Source organism: Nyctereutes procyonoides, unplaced genomic scaffold, assembly GCF_905146905.1.
Source record: "Nyctereutes procyonoides isolate TBG_1078 unplaced genomic scaffold, NYPRO_anot_genome, whole genome shotgun sequence".
NCBI lineage: Eukaryota > Metazoa > Chordata > Mammalia > Carnivora > Canidae > Nyctereutes > Nyctereutes procyonoides.
The window spans coordinates 35,593,513-35,615,233 of NW_026575051.1; the positions used below are offsets into that span (position 1 = coordinate 35,593,513).

Here is a 21,721-nt window from a genome sequence, read left to right on the forward strand (position 1 = left end):
TCACTAGTGATTTGCACAAAACATTTTAAGAAGAAATCATACCAATTTTCTACAATCTTTTCCAGAAAACAGAAGATAAACAAAATTTCCTCATTAACCCAATACCAAAACCAAAGACATTGCAAGAAAACTAGATCTCTTTCTCATGAGAAAAAAATCCTCAAACAGAATATTAGCATTAGATTAGACTAGTCTAGCCTAGATTGGATTGAAAATCTAGTTCCTGACTGCTGTAATAGCACTGTAATCCTATTTCTCCAGAGAAGATTACATTAAAGAGTTACGATTAATCCCATATGAGTTAATCCCATTCACCTTGTATGGACCAGGTTTAGTCACAGTTTATTTTCTTTGTTTCTTTTCTTTCTTTTCTTTCTTTCCTCCGCAGGGACAACAGATCCTAATGTAATAAACAACTACCTTGTTTGATGGTGAATGAACCGGGTTTGTTTAGGCAATTCAGAGATCCTAATCAAAGCAGGGGCACTCCTAGCTGGCTTGCATCACTGAAATATGTCCAGCCACAGCCACTGTGCAACAATGGGAGTGCTTCAAACATTTATTATATTTATTTCGTTATCTCTAACACCACAGCAAGTATTCAGGTCAAGTGTTGCGTGAAGCGTTGAAGTAGCATTTTTCAGCCCAGGGATTTTAAAACTGTGGGTCCTTATATTGTGTGGACCAAAACCAATATTTAAAAAATGAATATAGGTTTAAATATACCATAGTGCTCCTCTTATAACAATAATAGATGCTGTTTTGTCAACGTTTTGTTTCAAATTTTTTTAATGTAGTACTGGATCAGGTTGTGAAAGGGACTGATGTTTCCGAGTCCCTGAGATGGTGGGTGTTTCGGGTGGGATTTCAGTAGGGCAAGACGTAAAAACAGCCCGAGGGTGTCCCACGCCTAAAAAGGAACTTAAAGCCGGCGCCTTGACTAGTTCAAGGAGCGCTCACACGATTAAGAGAGTGGATTGGCCCAACCGTAAAGGTCCCGCCCAGAACATCTTGTCGACCAATGGATGTGCGGCCAGGGCGGGGAGGGGCGGGGCGAGCCTCGAGCGGGCTCCTTAAGTAGCGGCTGCGTGGATGCCCTCGTAGAAAGGCACGACGGCACGGTGGAGTGGTGCAGGCCCCGAGCGGAGCGACGTCGGACACGCCGGATCTTCCTTACGGAACCATGTCGAGACAAGAAGCAGGCGCCAACGCCTCCTCATGGGTCGTTGCTTCTCGGCGAAGCTCGGCAGTGTCCCGGGCTCCAGAGAGGAGGCCGGCGGAGGACCCGAATCGAAGAAGTAGGGAGGCCAGTAGGGGCGGCAGGGGCGGCGTCTGGAAGAACTCCGGCCTCCAGCAGCCTGTGGCCGCCGGCCCGCGGGAACCGCCGCTCTGCTTCGGATTGAAGAACGTGTGGGTCGGCGCTGTGATCGGTGAGCGAAAGGAGGACCAGTGTGCCGGCGGCGGCGGGGGCGGCGGCGGCGGCGGCGGCGGCGGCCGGAGGGGGGGGGGAACCCGGGGAGGGCATTCCCCGCCCCGCTGCCCTCGCCTAGGGGATTCAGCGCGTTCCCTGCGGCATTTATGATAGCTCGTGATGCTACAACTATGTCGTTCAATGCATCTTTTGATATTTCGTGGGGACGATGTTTTTGGTAGATTAAAGTCATATATTTATGAAATCTTTGGGACGAAAGGTCAGCCCTTTCCTTGGCTTACCCCAAAATGAGCAGCAAAGCAATGCTGAGTACGATCCTTGAGCTCCGTTTTAGAGACATTAAAGAAGGTGTAGGATATTATAGGGTTATTCAGAACATTGGCTCTATCTTGCAGGTAGTTTCTCTTGAATATGCTTTATCTGTTGAAAAACGGGATCTTGGGGATCCCTGGGTGGCTCAGCGGTTTGGCGCCTGCCTTTGGTCCATGGCGCGATCCTGGAGTCCCAGGATCGAGTCCCACGTCGGGCTCCCGGCATGGAGCCTGCTTCTCCCTCCTCCTGTGCCTCTGCCTCTCACTCTATCATGAATAAATAAATCTTAAAAAAACCGGGATCTTAGTACGTCTTGAGTCTTACAATTCGCTTTTGAAAAACACTTAGAAACGATAGGACGATTACCCCATTTGTGGCCATTAAGACTGAGGGTAAATTCCAGTATTTTGCCTGTTAGGTATGGGAACTAATATTTTTGTTTTACCCTTTTTAAACCTGTTTTTGAAGAACAATGACCACATTTTTTAGGCTGCTACTCAATATAGAACATTAGACTGGTTTGCTCGACCAGGTAGTTCTTGTTCCCTCAAGGAGGCTCAGGCTCAAAGATCTGAAGAGTGTTGCTCTATAAATGAAAGCCCCTAGGCTTGCACTAAAACACCCTCTCAACACTTATTGAACACCTGTGACTGGAGGCACTGCTAGAGAACACCCACTTAATGTCGGTTCTGGAACCATGATTTTTCTTACTGCATTAAAAATAAATGTAAGTTTATAAGCGCAGTGTGCTATATAGTACTGTTAACTATAAGAACAATGTTGTGTGAGATCTCTAAAATGTCTTTGATTAGGTTGACAAATACCCATTGAACAACTAATTCCCCATTTCCTCATCTCTGGCAAATGCCATTCTACTTTGTTTCTGTGTTTATATGGTCATGCACTTTGTTTTTTGTGATTGGTATTTCATTTAGCATAACACCAAGGTTCATGTTGCAAATGATAGGATTTCCTTTTTTAAGGCTGAGATTTCTAGCATGTTGAGCATGTTTCTTCATCCAGTTATCTGATAGGCAAATTGTTCCCACTTTATGACTTTTGTGGAAAATGATGTAATGAACACAGGAGTATATCTCTGCGATACTGATTTTCCTTTAGGTATATATCCATAAGCAGAGTTGCTGGGCATATATGGTAGTTATATTTTTAGTTTATTGGGGGAAACTCCATACCTGTACCAATATACATTCCCACCAACAGTGCACAAGGCTTCCCTTCACATTCTCAACACTTGTATTTTTTCTTTAAATATTTGTGAGCAGAGCGAGAGCATGAGTAGGGGGCAGGCAGAGGGAGAAGCAGACTCCCTTCAGAATAGGGGGCTATGTGCTCGCTTTGGCAGCACATATACAGAATAGGGGGCCAGTTGCTGGGCTCCATCCCAGCTCCCTGGGATCATGATCTGAGGCACTCCTGTCTTGTATTTTTGATGGCCATTCTAAGATGTATGAAGTGATACCCAGTTGTGGTTTTTATTACAACTTAAATTTTTTTTTTAAAAAACAGGTCGTGGCGGGTCTAAAATAAAAGACCTCCAAAGTACAACAAACACGAAAATACAGGTAAGTGGTCTGGGTTCTTAATTCCTCAAAGCATTATTCATTTATAACTCTAATTCTGTTAACATACTGTGGTAATTTAGATAAGTTGCCAAAGCTCTTTAGACTGCTATATTCCAGGAATGGTCATACTATGGTCCATTCTAGGTCTAGGTTTTGTGACTCCTGGAGGTAAAGATCTTTAGAGATAATCTCCCTGACAAATGAGATCTTTGGGGGAATACTCATGTGCTTCCTGGCTCCCACCCCTCAAACCTTGCCCTGCTGTGGAACACAGCAACATCATTCACCCAGTTCCCAAGCTGGAAGTCTCATTACTTCTCCTTATCCTGCAACCAGTGCATCACTGAGTTCTTCCTACTTCTGTATTTCTCAAGGGGAATCACATCACTTGCCAGATTCTCTCTAACTGTCCCTCCTGCTTATTGTCTCCCCGCCCCTGCCCCCCTCCTCTAACCATTCTCTACTATGACCAGGGCAATCTTCTAAAACACAAATTGTTTTTCCTGTATAAAAACTATTCATATTTCACTCTTTAAGAAGTCTAGACTTAGCATGATTCACTTGATCTGACTCTTGACTTCCAGCCTCCTTTCTCTTCACTCCCTCCCTGAAATCCCTCTTCACATCTCCAGCTGGCCTCCAGGCACATTCTCCTAGCTTAGCTTAGAACTCCTGCTCACTGGGAAGATCTAAGACCTCCCGCATCCCCATTCTATGTAGGTCTCTTTTCCAGTTTCCCAGCATCTGTTTCAGCCTCATTTAAGAATTTCTAGAGTTGTGTCTATAAACAGTGCAAATGGCAAGCTTTGTTTGAATCACCAGCCTAAGATAGCATTTGGTTCAGCAGTGTGTATTTTTTGTGAATCAGTGAGGGCATCTGAGATTATGTACATTTAAAGATGTGATTTGTGTATCCTATGCTCCAAATGTCATGTTAGCCTTGTAGTATGATGGCTTCCACTACCATAGATGTGGTATAAGTATAGCATTCCCTCGAGGTAAGTTTACATAGGCAGCCTGACAGTTCAATCAGCTATTTATAAAGCACACCGATTAATGCCTGCAGTTTGTAATATTTGCCAAATTACCGTTTAATAGTTAAGATGTCAGGTGAATGCCTTAATTTTGTAATAAGTAGTTGCTGAGCTTATTCCCTAGTGGTCACAGTACTTTTTAAATTTAGATTGTCCAAAAATAAAATAAAATAAAATGAAATAAATTTAGATTGTCCAGCTCCTTTTCATCCAACCAGGAGGTAAATCTCAGGATAAATTTGTTAAATGTAGAATGCCTTCAAAAATTAGAACATTAAAAAAAAATTAGAACATAATACTGATTGGAAGCAATACTATACTTTAAATTTTAATACTGTTTGTAGTTGAGTGGTGTTTTTTTTGGAGTAGGGCATGGTAAGAGGACTTCAGTCTCATTTTTTCTCCTGCATCTAGATAATAAAAGCTTATCCGGAAGCAGAGGTCAGAATTTTTGGGAACAAGTTGATGCAAGCAAAGGCCAAAACAGCGATAGATAATCTTGTTAAAAAACAAGAAAATTACAATTCGAAATCCAGAATTGGTAAGTAATTTCTGCCTACTAGAGTTTTGTAAAATTTTTACAGTTGCATTCAGCGTGGTAAGGCATTATAATTACTTTTCCTGACAAGATTTCTTGTCTGTTACTGTCTTTGAAATCTCAGAATATTGTTTCCGTGAAATTAAAATACTTTATTTCTGTGGTTAAGCCTAGCAGTTTCACTTTCAGACACAGATAAGTGAAAAAAAATTATAATACACTATTAGTGGTAGAAGGGTTAGTCCTGCCTTTTTGATTCTATTATCTCTCCCCAAGAATGTGACTGATTTTGAAAACTGCACAATTTGATATTTAAAAATCTTCAGGGCATCTCGTTTCCTCAGAGTATGATTCTTGATTTTTGGGGTCATGAGTTCAAGCCTCATATTGGGCATAGAGTTCACTTAAAAATCACAGATTTAATTTTAAATAAATCTCGGATCTGCTTAGACGAGAGAACCATTATTGAGCCATTTCCAGAAACAATGTGGAAGAACAACATCTTTGGTTCAGATGGCAGCCTCTTGGTGTTTCTTGGTACAGGAACTCTAGGAAGCCTTTAAAACTCTTCATCTGGGGAAGCCTGGGGTAGCTAGGTGGTTTAGTGGCTTCCTTTGGTTCAGGTCCTGATCCCAGGGTAGGATGAATCCTGCATCTGGCTCCCCAAAGGGATACTGCTCCTGCCTATGTCATGAATCAGTAAATAAAAATAAAGTAAAATAAAATATCTGTTAACCTGGGGTGACATCTGCATCATAGGATTATTCTGAAGATTGGTATGTGATTTGTTAGCAAACCTAGGCTCTCATACTATTTTCCTTCAATAAATTTGTTTTCCATTTCATGAATCTGATAACTGCCAGACCATGACTAGTATTATAGCACTGTAGTACTAAAACCCACATTTTATGTTTTAAGCATTACTTTGTTTTTTTTTTTAATTTATTTTTAATTTTTAATTTTTTTTTTTACTCTTTGGTTTTTAAACACAAAATAGTAAAGTGGTTTGGGGGAATTTGTACAATTAGCATATTCAAACTAATTTGGTAAAAATATTTTAACAGATATTGTTGAATTCCAACCTTCTGTTGGAAGAGATGTAAGGACAGATAGTAATGTTACAGAGAATCAGCCAGTGATTGATTGGGATCAAATTCGAGAAGATGCTTTGAAATGGGGGAGAAAAAAGTGGGAAGGTTAGTGCTATATCCTACTGTTTACTTATAGTGTTGATGTACCTCTTGAGGTGTTTTGTGTTTTTTTTTTTACCTCTTGAGGTTTTTTTTTATCCTAAAATGCCTTATTTTAGTAATGAAATGAAAATGATAGTAAAATATTAAGAGCCACAGTTAGTCTCTAGGGCAAGATTTGTTTCTACATTGTCTGCTGTAATCTATGCTGTAAGTGGGGAATAAGATTTAACATTTTGTCTTATTTGAGGTAACTCACAGCAAAAAGTTAATAAAATAGAAAATTGGGCCCAAGGGGAAAATGAAGGCAATGAACATGCTAACCATAAGTAGTTTAAAATTGACTGGTTGAGCAAAAATTGAACCTGGAGTGACCTGGCTGACAGACCATATATAAAAAAAGGAAAACCATTTAACAGGAAACATAGTTGGAGAGATGGGATTTTCAGTTGCTTTAATTTTAAATGAGTCTTACCTGGAATTATATGGAGTGTAATGTTTCATGTCATTCACTAAATTTCGGGGTAAATTCAGGGACGGATTTTGGCTATCAAGTGAGGCAGCAATACAGCAAATTTAAAAGTTTAAAGTTTAAAATCTAATGCACCAACAGTGACAAGTATTAACATTGATAAATTCAGTGGTAGGTCTATATACATGTTACCAGTACCACCTTGGCAGTATTTGTGGCGGAAAGGTTTGGGATGGGGGGACCAGAAGAAGTATTAAATTTTGGAGGAAGTATATTGGGTATATAAGAAAGTCTCAGAAAGGGGAATAAGAAATAGTCTATTCCTAAACAGAAATGGGTTGGATAGAAGATCCATCAATTGGGATGATTGCCTTATAAAGCATACTTTTATATTAAAATAAGGATCTTTCTTGGGTAAAAAAAGGCAAAGCAAAATAGGAGATCTTAGAGCATAGCATAAGCCTGACTGGCAAAAAACTAATACTAAGATGAGTTTAATATTTTAGTTTGATTTACTTTACTTAGAATAAGTTTCAGTGAACTGTAAATTTTAATTTATCAATTTTAATCTTCATCTTTGTCTCAGACTTACCTCCAATTAAGAAAAACTTTTATAGGCAATCAGAAACAACAAGTTCAATGTCACAAGAGCAAGTAGACTCATGGAGGTAGGTATTTTTATTTATTTATATAGTTACTCAGGCAAACATTTGAAGTGATTGCGTTTGAAGACTACCTCTGGTATTCACGTGAACTTGGTTGCATCCTATGTGATGTATTTTAGGGCATCAGTATCAATGAAACCTTCTGCAAAGATGAAAAAGGGCTACATTTGTGTCTAGTTACTAGCTATTGAATGCTTAATATATGGCTAGTTAGGATTAAGGAACTGAGTTTTCGATTTAAAGTTAATAAGAGACTTGTGGTTAGTGCCTGTATTGGACAGCAGTTTTAGAGAATTATTTCTACAACTGTTGAAAATCATAAGTTGGTTTGATGCATTTCTTATTCTTTAATGCTTAATATCTTGAATTAAAGGTCCTAGGAGTAATATTTGTTTCTATCAAAGTATTATAAAACTAAATATGGTATAGCAGAAAGAAGTTATTCTAGGGTTGGGGTAGTACCCAGACTTGGACAAGTAACTAATTATCAACTGTCATGAGAATTAATCCTATTTGACAGTATCTTTGAGGATAAATTAAGAAAATATGTGGAACATTGTAGAGTTTTGTGTAGGACAAGTCTGAGTTGAATCACGAAGTGTGTGATTTCAGGCTCTATTCACCTTTCCATGAAATTTCAGTGGCCCATTCATACAATGTAATTTTTTCCCTTTCCATTAACTGATCTGATAAAAAGATGGGCTCACTTCTATTTAGCTACATTTACTGTAGCTTTACAGTTCCAGTTGCAGTTGAATTTCTAGATATGGTGAAATAATGCTGGCAAAAATTTTTTGTCTGGGCGCCTTTGTCAGTTAAGTATATGCCCCTTCAGCTCAAGTAATGATACCAGGGTCTTGGAATTGAGCCACGAGGTGGTCTCACTTCTCCGGTGGGAAGCCTGCTTCTCTCACCTACCCACTCAAGCTCTTGCTATCTCTCTCTTAACTCGAATAAAAACTCTTTAGTAAAAAATTTCTTGTGTGGGGAATAAAGGTGACCAAAGATGCTAATATTTGTATTTTTCCTTAAAGGAAAGAAAATAATAATATAATGTGCGATGACTTAAAAGAAGGCGAAAAGCGCCGTATACCCAATCCTACTTGTAAATTTGAGGATGCTTTTCAATATTATCCAGAAGTTATGGAAAACTTTAAAAGGGCAGGGTTTCAAAAACCAACGCCAATCCAGGTATGCTTTAATTCCAGTATTATACTGATGCCCTCCCACAAACAATACCTAATTATTAGAAGTTAAATCTCCAGAGAGTAAATATCCCTTATGAACAGTCTCCCGGTACCCTCCTGTACCACCAGTGCATAGAAAGGTCTTAAAAGTTTGGGGTTAGGGGGCCCTGGGTGGCTCAGTCCATTGTGTCTGCCTTCAGCTCAGGTCATGATCTCAGGGTCCTCAGAGCAAACCCTGAGGTGGGCTCCCTGCTCAGCAGGGGCTCTGCTTCTCCCTCTCCTGCTGCACCCCCTGCTTTGTGCTTGCTTTCTGTCATAAAATCTTAAAAAAAGGTTGGGCTTGGAAGAGGAGGGGCACTTGACTAAAATGCACTTTTTTTAAATGCACTTTTAATTTAATATAAATCTTTATTTTTTAGTCACAGGCCTGGCCAATAGTTCTACAAGGAATAGATCTCATTGGAGTAGCTCAAACCGGAACGGGGAAGACGTTGTCTTATTTAATGCCAGGATTCATTCATCTTGACTTACAGCCTGTGTAAGAATTTCTACAGCTGGGTTTTTTATAGGGGGTTCATAGATATAGATACTAAAAATGCAAGTTTCTTTGTGTTGCATTGGTCAAAGAGTAATGCCTAGCCTCTGGGAATTGCACCTGCACCATGCTGGTGAGAGTAGAAATTGTCAAAACATTTTTAGGAAGTAATGGGTAGTCTTAATAGTCAGTCATTAGAGTGAAGTACTGGAAACTTTTCAGTTATGTCCATTACAGTTGTGTGAGAATCTTGACACAGGAAAGCACTAATGATGTTAAATGAAAAGGCTGGTATTTTGGACCCTTAGGTGTGCCGTTCAGTATTTTTCCACCTTTGGTGGTACATGTAACTTTTAACATCTGTTCTTACAAATTCTGAAACCACTGAACGTACTATGTGTCTGAGACAAGTACTTTAATAATTATTTTCTCTCCAAAGAATTAGAGAAAAAAGGAACGGCCCCGGCATGTTAGTCCTCACACCCACGAGGGAATTAGCGCTTCAGGTAGAAGCTGAATGTTCTAAGTATTCGTATAAAGGCCTTAAAAGGTAAAGTTATCTTTTCACTCTTGTGTCAGCACTTTAATAATTCGTAGTTTTATACATCCCCATTATTTTTCACACACTGAGATCATCTGAATGGCTTAGCATGGGTCAAGCATTACCCCAGTTCAAATCAATGGTAGCCAGGGCTGTGAAGTCAAGTAACAGCGATGCAAACATTGCTCTTTAGGACACATCACCATGGGGTAGTGGGAGTGATGGGTGTGGCTTGGTATCAGAATGGGGCAAAACTACCCAGAGGGTATTTGATACTCTTTCTGACTTACATACCTTTTATACCCCAAATGTTTCGGTTGGTTGGGATTTTACGTTGTGATGGAACATTCCTTACCTGAACCTCATTTTTTTTAAGTGTGTGTATATATGGTGGTGGAGATAGAAATGGACAAATACAAGACCTGAAAAAAGGAGTAGATATTATTATTGCAACTCCTGGGAGGCTGAATGATCTACAAATGAATAACTTCGTCAACCTCAAAAGTATAACTTACTTGGTAAGGGTTTGGGAAACTAAGAGGAAGAACTGAACTCTTACTGAATTCTTATGATTTTATTAAGTAATCTCTGCATCCAATGTGGTGTTAAAACTTAATCCTAAAATCAAGTCATATGCTCTACCGACTGAGCCAGCAGGGCACCCCAGAACTGAACTATTAAAATAAGTATTTTAGAATGATTGGCCATTTTATAATGGTTTCAAATCCTAGGAATTTCCATTCCCTCTAGTGTGTTAAAATAAGGGTTTTAAGAATTCTATTTTAATGTTTAAAAGTTGGAAAATGTAGACAAGTAGAAAAGACAATCTATGGATTTTATTTAAACATTTATTTTAGAGAGCCCATATAAGCAGGGTAGGGGCAGAGGGAGAAGAACAAGCAGACTCTGGCACTGAGCACAGAACCCCTCATGGGGCTTGATTCCATGATCGCAAGATCATGACCTGAGCCAAGAGTAAAACTTAACCAAATGAGCCACCCAGGCACTCCTCCATGTGGATATTTCAGACATTTACATTTTTTCATTAGATCTAGAAATAGCCAACTTAAAAAATCAAACCAATCTGTTAAAGCTCTGGATCTTATTTAGTATTGAAGAAACCAAAATAGTGGCTTAAGTAATAGGGAAATGAGAGAATTACTGTATCATAGTATTATGTTCAGCCAGAACATCCTTATCTAATGTGGCCACTATCATTTTTAATGCAGGTATTAGATGAAGCTGACAAGATGCTAGATATGGGATTTGAACCCCAGATAATGAAGATTTTGTTAGATGTGCGCCCAGATAGGCAAACCATTATGACAAGGTAGGTATATGCCTAATTGCTGTACTGCAAATTAGAAATCAGTGGACTGGACTAAATTTTTGCAGATTTCCCCAGAGGATTTGAGCCTTGAAAGTATTTGAGATCCTTAGGTAAAAGGCATGTTATCACTTAGTATAGTAGCTCAGTGTAACGGTGTAACAGTAACTATTAGATTTCTTTAAGTTACAGACATTGTTATAAAAATTTGCCAGGACCTCTCCCTGGAGGGGAGATGTTTCATAGTGGAGGGCCTCAGGTTTGATCACCTGTGCTTAGCTAAACCTTTGATTACTGTACATTTTTTTGCACAAGATAAAACTGAAACGATTTTAAAATCTTACTTGAGAGAGCATGAGTGAGTATAAGTGAGAGGGATAAGCAGAGTATAAGCAGAGGGAGAAGGAGAAGCGGACTCCCAACTGAGCAGGGAGCCTGAGGCAGGGCTCAATCCTAGGACCCCAAAATCACGACGAGTGGAAGGCATCCACCAGACTGTGCCACCCAGGTGCCCCAACAATACTTAAATGCAGTGTGATCTATAGACCTGGGCTTATATAATCTTTGTGCCATTAATATAAAAAGCATATAATTGGGGAAATTTGTTTCCTCATTCTTTAATACACTCATTTGTTTCCCTAACTTTCTACTGTTACTACTGTAAAAGTACAAAAGGTGATTGATTTCATGATATGTAGGTGAAGAAACATTTGAATTTATATGTCCTTCCATGCCTTTATTTTAACTAAGCACTTGGTTTTTTGCCTGACAATGGTGACAAAACTACTAGGCTTTTAGTTTTTTTTTTTACAACGCCAGTGATTCATTTTAGATTAGAATTCAAATTAGATTTTAAGGTATAGATCTCCTTAACCTTTGGTTTATAAACCTATTTGTTAAACTTAAAGGTTTCATCTAGTAGCTTCACTATACTTGAGCAATTCTTTGAAGTATTTTCTGTGAAATCTCCCTTATTCAAAAATAACTCTTTGTCTTTCATGGGTAATCTGATTCATAGTATTCTTTGAGAAACTTAATGGATTTATAATCTTGACATGTTTTATTTCCAGTGCAACCTGGCCATGTGCTGTCCGTCGACTTGCACAGTCATATTTGAAAGCACCAATGATTGTATATGTTGGCACTTTGGATTTAGTGGTGAGCTTGTTTTTTTTAAAAAATATTAGGAAAATTTACCTTGTGTTTTGGCATGTCTACTCACTCCCTAATTAGAGAAGACCCTAGATACGTCATTTTACTCATAAGTACTTCAATATACATCTGAGGGTAATCTTAACATTCCTGTACTGTTATGTGACATCTAAAACTTTAATGATCCCTTAATACTATAAATATCTAGTCCTTGTTCCTATTTTCTTAATCAGGTTATAAACTAGGTCAACATCGGTGCACGTAAGTCTGTTCTCTTGGTGAGGTTATGATGATTGGGTTCAGATGTTGGTAATTATAAAGGTCTCTGTATCCCCTCCATTATAAAGCTATCTGGCTTTTCACTTAAATCGAGATTGGCCTTTCAATTCATTAGTGAAATGACTAGTGAAATGACATTTTACTTACCAGTAACAGTGATAGGTCATTGCCTAGGTTGATTTCATTAGATTTCATGGAAAGTGAGGCTAGATAGGTCATTCTTTACATTCACTAAATGCCATTAAAATCTATATTATCTGGGTTGAATTATATCAATGATAATTTGTCCAAATTAAAAACTCTTTTATCCTAAGCTAATCATCTTCCTTTGTAAGGACTGTCCCCAAAGTCATGACAATTTGGCTTTACTCCATGGTTCTCTTACAACAATAGTAACCAATTGCTTTCAACACTGCCAAGCATTCGTTTCCAACTCAACTTGGATAAGAAGCAAAAGCCTTAGGTGTACAAATCCTTGAGTAGATATAGATCATTTTAACAGGACCTTTCTCTTTCCTGTTAGCAATTAAAACTTAACCAGTGATAGAAATACATGTCTTCTGAACCAATGTAGAAGGCTCGTGTGTCAATTTTGATATACTGTGATCTTTACTCTTTAGGCTGTAAGTACTGTAAAACAGAATATAATTGTCACCACGGAAGAGGAGAAACGCTCTCATATCCAACGTTTTCTGGAAAGCATGTCTTCTCAGGACAAAGTCATAGTGTTTGTCAGCCGAAAAGCCATGTAGGTATTTTTTTACATCCTTAAATCATCAAATTTGCTTAGCATTAGCTCTGTTTTAATGCTAATCTCAAATGGGATATGCATGTCTTACATAATGTTATTTCAGTCTTTTGCTAATGGAAGTAAAACTAATGAATTGATAGTGGTATTTGAAGTAGAGTTCACTGACTTGATCTTTTGCTTCAGTGCTGACCATTTATCAAGTGACCTGATTCTGCGACATGTATCAGTAGAATCTCTTCATGGCAATCGAGAGCAGTGCGACCGAGAGAGAGCATTAGAAAACTTTAAAACAGGTACATTTATACAATTAGTATATTGCAACTTAAGGGTACAATGCCTGGGTTTGGTCATGGAACCCACTTGAAAGATCTATCCTCAGCTTGCAGATACCAAAACTACTTGCTAGAGCTCTATTCATCAGATCTTTAGAACTATCGAAACTCAAAGACCAAATATTAATATGTTTGCCGCTGAAGTGAGCACTGAAAGATCAAATATTTAGAATTGGATATGAAGTTTGTAGTGGGGTTATTTACACTAATTTACCTGAAAGGCACATATCTTTGTGGTTCAGATGATTCAGGGATTGTTTATTTATGGTTTTTAAATGGATTTTATTAATGAGACACAGGCAGAGGGAGAAGCAGGCTCCTCGCTGGGAGCCCCATGTGGGAACAAGATCATGCCATGAGCCAAAGGCTCAACTGCTGAGCCACTCAGCCGTCCCTCGCCAGCAAGTTAAGAGACTATAAATACTCCTTTGTCATTCTTATGCTTACGTGTTTTAATCGATTAAATTTGGGGAGAAAAGTATACATTTCTGCTATATTTTGGGTTGGTTTATGTTAGAATGTATATTGTTTTTGGTTTTGTTCTTTAGGTAAAGTAAGAATATTGATTGCCACCGATTTGGCATCAAGAGGTCTCGACGTCCACGATATCACACATGTGTATAATTACGATTTCCCCCGGAACATCGAAGAATATGTACACAGAGTGGGGCGTACTGGAAGAGCAGGGTCAGTAGTCTACCTATGAAAGAAGCCAACTATCAGGGCTCCCTTCAGAGTATTCTTAGCTAGAAAATACTTTTTTTATCTTGCCTGTAAATCGTCTGTGACACCCGCTTTGCTACTTTACCCCTGTCTAATTGGCCTGGATTCAACCAGACCCCTCTGATTAGCTGCAGCTTTCTTACTGTTTTGCTTTCTAGTGTCACATTGAACTCTCCCCCAGTGGTTACTCTATTGTCCTTGAGTAAGAGGCTCTTCCCCATGAAAAGCACAACTGTCAAATCCTCCACAAACATGCTATTTAAATAGCTCCAGGTTGAGATTCCAAGTTGCTGTTTGAGTGATGCTAACTTAATGCATAATGCACATTTGGGCTTGTGAAAGTTGAGGTTTTGATATTACTTTTAGTGTTTTGCTAACTGAATCATGAGTATAAATCAAGTAACATGAGTCACCCCCCCACCTCTTTTATAGGAAGACAGGGATATCTATTACACTCCTCACCAGAAATGACTGGAGAGTTGCTGGCGAGTTAATCAATATTCTGGAAAGAGCACATCAGGTGAGATTATACAACTAAGAACTCTTTTAAGAACCCTATCTTATGACTCCTAAATTTCATTTCAGTCACAGAATCCTTCCAGTCATGACATGACATTTTTCCAACAATGGAAAATGTCTCCTTGCATGTTAAACTCAACCTATCTTCAAGCTAGAAAACCAGACTGCCCCTAAGCTTCCCTGATGCTACACCACTCCCTGCTCACGTAAACCTTCAGTTGCTTCCCAGTATGCTTATCATGCATTAACTGGTGCATGAATGAAAGTTGTTACTCTGAAACTTCATTCCCAGTAACACGTTATATTTCAGAGCATCCCAGAAGAACTTGTGGCAATGGCTGAGAGGTATGAGGCACATAGACTAAGAAAAGAAACGGAAAGAAAGTTGGGGAAACCCCAAGGAAAACCCAAGAAGTTTTATTAGTCTCCTTGTTGAAAAGTTGTGCCAGCCTATTCAAAGGTAAGATTTAAATAATGCTTTCAAATGACTGCTTTCCTTATTAACTACACTGTTAGAGATAATTGCAATAGATACACTAAGAGTAACATAATAAATTAGGGGTAATTCTGTTACCTACATTCCAGTTAATCTTAGATTAAGTATTGCCAGAGTTGACAACTAAGTTGTACAGAAATCTGAGACACCTGGGTGGCTCAATGGTTGAGCCCCTGCTTTCGTCCTGGGACATGGTCCTGGAGACCTGGGATCAAGTCCCACGTCAGGCTTCCTGCATGGAGCCAGCTTTTCCCTCTGTCTCTTCCTCTGTCTCATAAATAAAATCTTAAAAAAAAAAACCTTAGAGTATAATGGAGTTGATGGAGATAGAAATTGCACATACTAAGATTCATAGCAACATTTGTGCTAGGAAAAGACTAGGGGATTTAAAATACATCACTCTGGGCTCATCACAAGTGTCCTCCTTAATCCCTGTCACTTACCCATGCCCCCACCCACCTCCCCTTGGGTAACTCAGTTCTGTATAGTTTAGAGTCTTTTTTTTTTTTAAAGATTTAATTCACTTATTCATGAGAGACACAGAGGGGCAGAGACTCAGGCAGAGGGAGAAGCAGGCTCCATGCAGGGAGCCTGATGTGGGACCCCATCCTAGGACCCAAGGATCACACCCTGGGCTGAAGGTGTCGTTAAACTGCAGAGCCACCCAGGCTGCCCTGGAGTTTTTTCCCTTTGCTTGTTGAAACTCCCCACATGAGCAAAATCATGGTATTTGTCTTTTTCAGACTTTGCTTAGCATAATTCTCTAGCTTTGAGGATAGATTTATGCAAATCATATCAGATAAAGGATTAGTACCTATAATATAGAGCTGAAACCGAATAAGAGCAACCTGATTAAAAATTGAACAAAGGACTTTTCTACAAAATACGATATACAAATGGCCAACAAGCACGAGAAGATGTTCAACCTCACTAATCATTGTGATAACCTCACAACTTAGAACAGCTACTATTGAATAGCTGCCATCAGTTTTGGCAAGGATGTGGAGAAATTGGAACTGTTCTGCCTTTATCGATGGGAATGTAAGGTGTATCCACTGTGTCGGAATATGTGGCTCTGGCTTTTAAGCCTCTGCCTTCCTCTTGGGTCATGACCCTAGGGTCCTGGCATCAGGCTCCCTGCCTGGTGGGGAGTCTTTTATTCTGCCTGCCACTCTGCATGTGCTCTATGTGAGGGCAATCCAGGCATGAATGAATGGATGAACAAGTAGGCCTGTCAAGCGGAATTCTGACCTTTGGCTCAATGAGTAAACCTTAATGACACTATACCTTCGTCAAGGACAAATATTGTATAGTTTCTCGCTTTAAGGTGCCTAGAGTAGTCTGCCCACAGAAAGTAGAATGGTGGTTTTCAGGAGCCAAAGGGGGAAATGGGGAGATGTTAAATGGGTATAGGTCTTTAGTTTTACAAGATCAATTCTGGAGGTTGGTTATATTTAGAATGAGCATACTGAACATTAAACTGAATTTTAGTGATTAGAATATTTTTATAATGTGAATTTTATCGGTTGAAAATTTAAAGGCTTGGGAACAACAATATACATTTTTGTTTTTCAGATATCAAGATTTTTTTTAGAGCTACACTATTTAGAATATCCAGAAATACTGGGAAATGCTGGCACTATGAAGAGACAATGGATTCGTAAAAGAATAGTGTTTAAAAATGTAGAATTTAACATTTTATACTTTCTTTAATAAAATCAAAAGTGTTTAAACACGAGTTAAATTTTTTTCATGGATATTAAGGAAAGTAGCATTATATTTCACTTTTAATTATCCTTATTTAAAAAGTAAATCTTCCATAATGCTGTATTAAGGTCAGTCTTTGAAGAGTTTAGCCTGTTCTGATGTCAATGCAGTGGAAAAGATACTGGCAACGAATTTTTTTCTATGATAAAAAGATAAGCTGATCTATCTTATGAAAATGAATCCTTTCATTTTGTTGACAGTATTTTTTGGGGTGTACTTTTCTTAAGGGATTACACTTCTCCTAAATGAAACAATAAAAGGATTTCATGAGAAAATATGCAACAGCTCTTTTTTAAAGTTTCAGCCTATGGCTAAAATCCTCAGAAAGTAATTTATTTCTATTTTATATAAATTTATTTTTTATTGGTGTTCAATTTGCCAACATACAGAATAACACCCAGTGCTCATCCCGTCAAGTGCCCCCCTCAGTGCCCGTCACCCAGTCACCTCAATCCCCCGCCCACCTCCCTTTCTACTACCCCATGTTCGTTTCCCAGAGTTAGGAGTCTTCTCATGTTCTGTCACCCTCACTGATATTTCCCACTTATTTTCTCTCCTTTCCCCTTTATTCCCTTTCACTATTTTTTATATTCCCCTAATAAATGAGACCATATAATGTTTGTCCTTCTCCGATTGACTTACTTCACTCAGCATAATACCCTCCAGTTCCATCCACGTCAAAGCAAATGGTGGGTATTTGTCGTTTCTAAATGGCTGAGTAATCCATTGTATACATAAACCACATCTTTATCCATTCATCTTTCGACGGACACCGAGGCTCCTTCCGCAGTTTGGCTATTGTGGACATTGCTGCTATAAACATTGGGGTGCAGGTGTCCCGGCATTTCACTGCATCTGTATCTTTGGGGTAAATCCCCAACAGTGGAATTGCTGGGTTGTAGGGAGTAATTTTATTTCTGTGAAAGCTTTGACAAATCACATTTTCCTACTTTAGTTTTGTAGTTTTCTGTATGTTATAGTTGCTTCTATTAACACATAGTGTTTATACAGGTAGTTTATATTTGTGTGATAGTTTCTTGGCATAGACACCTTGATCTGAGGATGCCCTGGATCATAGTAAGAAAGGGTGATGCCCAAGTGATGTGCTGTTAACAAGCCTAAGACTGGGGAAGCTGGCTGAAAGCCGTGAATCTAGGTTCTGGCTTTCTATTCTGTGTTGCAATAGACTGGGAACCAATGTGTGATTGCACTACCACTTTCCTGGGACAGGTTCAGCAAAAGGCAGAAACCTGGTGAGCCACCCCCGACCCCCCAGGAGAAACAGTCAAGGTCTGCACTGTGGGAGTCCCTAAAATTTGGAGTTTTGAAACTCAGTCCTATGCCTAAGAACAAAAAGCTCAGATGCAGGCAGGGTGAACAGAGTTCTGAGAAACCGGGGAGACAAGAGTGATTGCTCTTCTGTGAGGGCTCACTGAAGATGGGGCTAGAGAGGGGATACTGCCGAGTTTACCCTCATCAGTACTGAAAGCCTTCAGGGAGCAAAACAGCACCACCTAGTGAAATCTGGAGCTGCTTGCACTAAGCCCTGCCTCCCTGTGAACTGGAGGCATATTTCTACCAGGGCAAGTCCACCTAAGAACCAGTGCAACAGACCCTCCAGAAGACTGGCACAACTCACTTGGACCAAGTTTACTGATCATAGAGGACTGCAAAGCTTCAGCTCTAGAGGAAAATAGTATCTAGCATCTTTGTGCTTTTATTCTTTAGGGTTTTTTCAATTTTTTCAATTCTTTTGCTCTTATCAATTCTTATATACTTTATACTTGAATTTTTTCCTTTTCATTGTATTTTCATAAGATTCATTATATATAAATACTAGCTGGGCTTGGAATAAGAATAAAAGACACTAAAGAATCCCTTATCAAAGTAAGAACTAAAATCTAGTCGGGCCAAAATTAAAGATGCTATAACTGAGAAGCAGTGCCAAGTGAAGCCTATAAAGATGAGGGCGAATGAAGTGGCAGAGTGAAGCAGTGATAGAGAAGGAAAAGTTATGGGAAATATAGAACCGGAAAAGAAAACTATCAGATCACAAAGGTAGACTTAGGGAACTCAGTGGCTCAATAAAGCAAAATAATATCCTGATTACAGAAGTCTCAGAAGAAGAGCAGGAGACAGGGACAGAAGGTTTATTTGAACAAATTATAGCTGAGAACTTCCCTAATCTAGGGAAGGAAACAAGCATTCAAGTCCAGAGGAGAGAATTCCTCTCCATGAACAAAAATGGGTCAACACCATGACATATTAGAGCCAAACTTGCAAATTACAAAGATAAAGAGAAAATTCTGAAAGCAGCTCAGGACAAATGGTCCTTAACCTAAAAGGGTAGACACATCAGGCTGGCAGCTGACTTGTCCACAGACCTGGCAGGCCAAAAGGACTGGCATGATATATTCAATGTGTTAAATGGGGAAAATATACAGCCAAAAATACTTTACCTACCAAGGCTGTCATTCAGAATAGGAGTGATAGTTTTTGAGGAAAAAAAAAACTAGAGGAATTTGTGGACACTAAACCAGCCCTGCAAGAAATATTAGAGACCCTTTGAATGGAAAGATGGATCAAAAGTAACAAAGACTAGAACAGGGACAATATACAGGAACAGCAAATTTATAGGTGATACAATGGCAGTAACTTCATATCTTTTAATAGTTACTCAGAATGTAAATGCACTAAATGCTCCAATCAGGGTATCAGAATGGATTTAAAAATAAGACCCATTAATAGGCTGCTTACAAGAGACTCATTTTAGCCCCAAAGACACCTCCAGATTGAAAGTGATAGGGTGGATATCCATTTATCATTCCAATGGAGATCAAAAGAAAGCTGGAATAGCCATCCTTTTATCAGACAAATTAGATTTTAAACATAAGAGATAAAGGTCACTATATCATAAAGGGTCTATCCAACAAGATATAACAATTGTAAATATTTATGCCCCTAACTTGGGAGCAACCAAACATATAAATCAATAACGAACCTAAAGAAACTAATTGGTAATACAATAATAGTGCAGGACTTTAACACTCTACTCACAGCAATGGACAGATTATCCAGGCTGAAGATCAACCAGGAAATAAGGGCTTTGAACAACACACTGGACTAGATAGACTTAACTTACATAATCAGAATATTTCATTTTAAAGTAGCAGAATACACAATCTTTTTGAGTGCACATGGGACATTCTCCAGAATGGATCACACAGTGGGTCCCAAATCAGGCTTCAACCAGTACAAAAAGATTGAGATGCCATGCATATTTTCAAACCACAATTGTATGAAACTAGAAGCCAACCTTAAGAGAAAATTTGGAAGGACCAAAATAGAGGTTAAAGAGCATCCTACTAAAACATCAATGGGGGGATCCCTGGGTGGCGCAGCGGTTTAGCACCTGCCTTTGGCCCAGGGTGCGATCCTGGAGACCCGGGATCGAATCCCACGTCAGGCTCCCGGTGCATGGAGCCTGCTTCTGTCTCTGCCTCTCTCTCTCTCTCTCTGTGTGACTATCATAAATAAATAAGAATTTTTAAAAAATTAAAAATAAAACATCAATGGGTCAACCAGGAAACTAAAGAATTAAAAAAAAAATTCATGGAAGCTAATGAAAATGAAAACAACAGTTCAAAACCTTTGGGAGGGGATCCCTGGGTGGCGCAGTGGTTTGGTGCCTGCCTTTGGCCCAGGGCGCGATCCTGGAGACCCGGGATCGAATCCCACGCCGGGCTCCCGGTGCATGGAGCCTGCTTCTCCTTCTGCCTGTGTCTCTGACTCTCTCTCTCTCTCTCTCTCTCTCTCTCTCTCTCTTTCTCTCTCTGTGTGTGACTATCATAAATAAATAAAAATTAAAAAAAAAACTCAAAACCTTTGGGATGCAACAAAGGTGGTCCTAAATTGGAATTATATAGCAATATAAGCATTCTTCAAGAAGCAAGAAAAGTCTCAATTATACAACCTAACCTTAAACCTAAAGGAGCTGGAAAAATAATAGCAAATAAAGCCTAAATCCAGCAGGAGAAGAGAAATAATAAAGAAGAGAGCAGAAATCAATGATATAGAAATCAAAACAGACAACACAGTGGAGCAGATTAACAAAACTAGGAGCCGGAGCTTTGAAATAATTAACAAAATTGATAAAACCCTAGCCAGATTTACTAAAAAGAGAAAGGACCCAAATAAACAAAATCATGAATGAAAGAGGAGAGACCACAACCAATCCTGAAGAAATACAATTATAAGAGAATATTATGAGAAATTATATGCCAACAAATTAGGCAACGTGGAAGAAATGGATAAATTTCTAGAAATATAAAATACCAAAACTGAAATAGGAAGAAACAGAAAATCTAAATAGACCCATAACCAGTAAAGAAATTGAATTAGTAAAAGTCTCCCAACAAACAAGAGTACAGGGCTGGGTGGCTTACCAGGGAATTCTACCAAACATTTAAAGATAATTAATTTCTATTATTTTTTAATATATTTTTTAAAGATTTACTTATTTATTCAGAGAGAGAGAGAAAGGCAGAGACACAGGCAGAGGGAGAAGCAGGCTCCATGCAGGGAATCTGATGTGGGACTCGATCCCGGGTCGCCAGGATCACACCCCAGGCTGCAGGAGGCGCCAAACCGCTGCGCCACCCGGGCTGCCCTAATTTCTTTTATTCTGTAACCATTCCAAAAAATAGAAATAGAAGGAAAACTTCTAAACTCATTGTGTTATTAACTCATTCAAACATTACCTGGATCCCAAAACCAAAGACCACATTAAAAAAAGAGAATTATATATATTCCTGATGAACATGGCTGCAAAAACTCTCAATAAGATACTAGCTATTTGGATCCAACAGTATATTAAAAGGATTATT

General features: G+C 38.9%; 1 protein-coding gene across 1 annotated transcript; it reads left to right on the top strand.

Annotated features, from left to right (window-relative positions):
• Nucleotides 1-1,183: 1,183 nt before the first annotated feature.
• On the top strand, nucleotides 1,184-14,996 carry DDX43 (DEAD-box helicase 43). Its single transcript, XM_055329547.1, has 16 exons — nucleotides 1,184-1,430; nucleotides 3,272-3,327; nucleotides 4,776-4,902; nucleotides 5,964-6,095; nucleotides 7,148-7,229; nucleotides 8,261-8,417; nucleotides 8,833-8,951; nucleotides 9,388-9,498; nucleotides 9,866-10,007; nucleotides 10,719-10,819; nucleotides 11,887-11,974; nucleotides 12,868-12,995; nucleotides 13,182-13,291; nucleotides 13,879-14,017; nucleotides 14,486-14,573; nucleotides 14,883-14,996. The coding sequence occupies exons 1-16, from the start codon at nucleotides 1,184-1,186 to the stop codon at nucleotides 14,994-14,996; spliced, it is 1,941 nt and encodes a 646-aa protein (XP_055185522.1).
• Nucleotides 14,997-21,721: the final 6,725 nt, after the last annotated feature.

What these genes read in the sequence shown, in the direction of transcription:
- DDX43 (XM_055329547.1), top strand. Translation starts at nt 1,184, where the DNA reads ATGTCGAGACAAGAAGCAGGCGCCAACGCCTCCTCATGGGTCGTTGCT. An exon ending in CAATTCGAAATCCAGAATTG is followed by an intron (nt 4,903 to 5,963) that starts GTAAGTAATTTC and finishes ATATTTTAACAG; the next exon opens with ATATTGTTGAATTCCAACCT. An exon ending in AGGCAAACCATTATGACAAG is followed by an intron (nt 10,820 to 11,886) that starts GTAGGTATATGC and finishes TTTTATTTCCAG; the next exon opens with TGCAACCTGGCCATGTGCTG.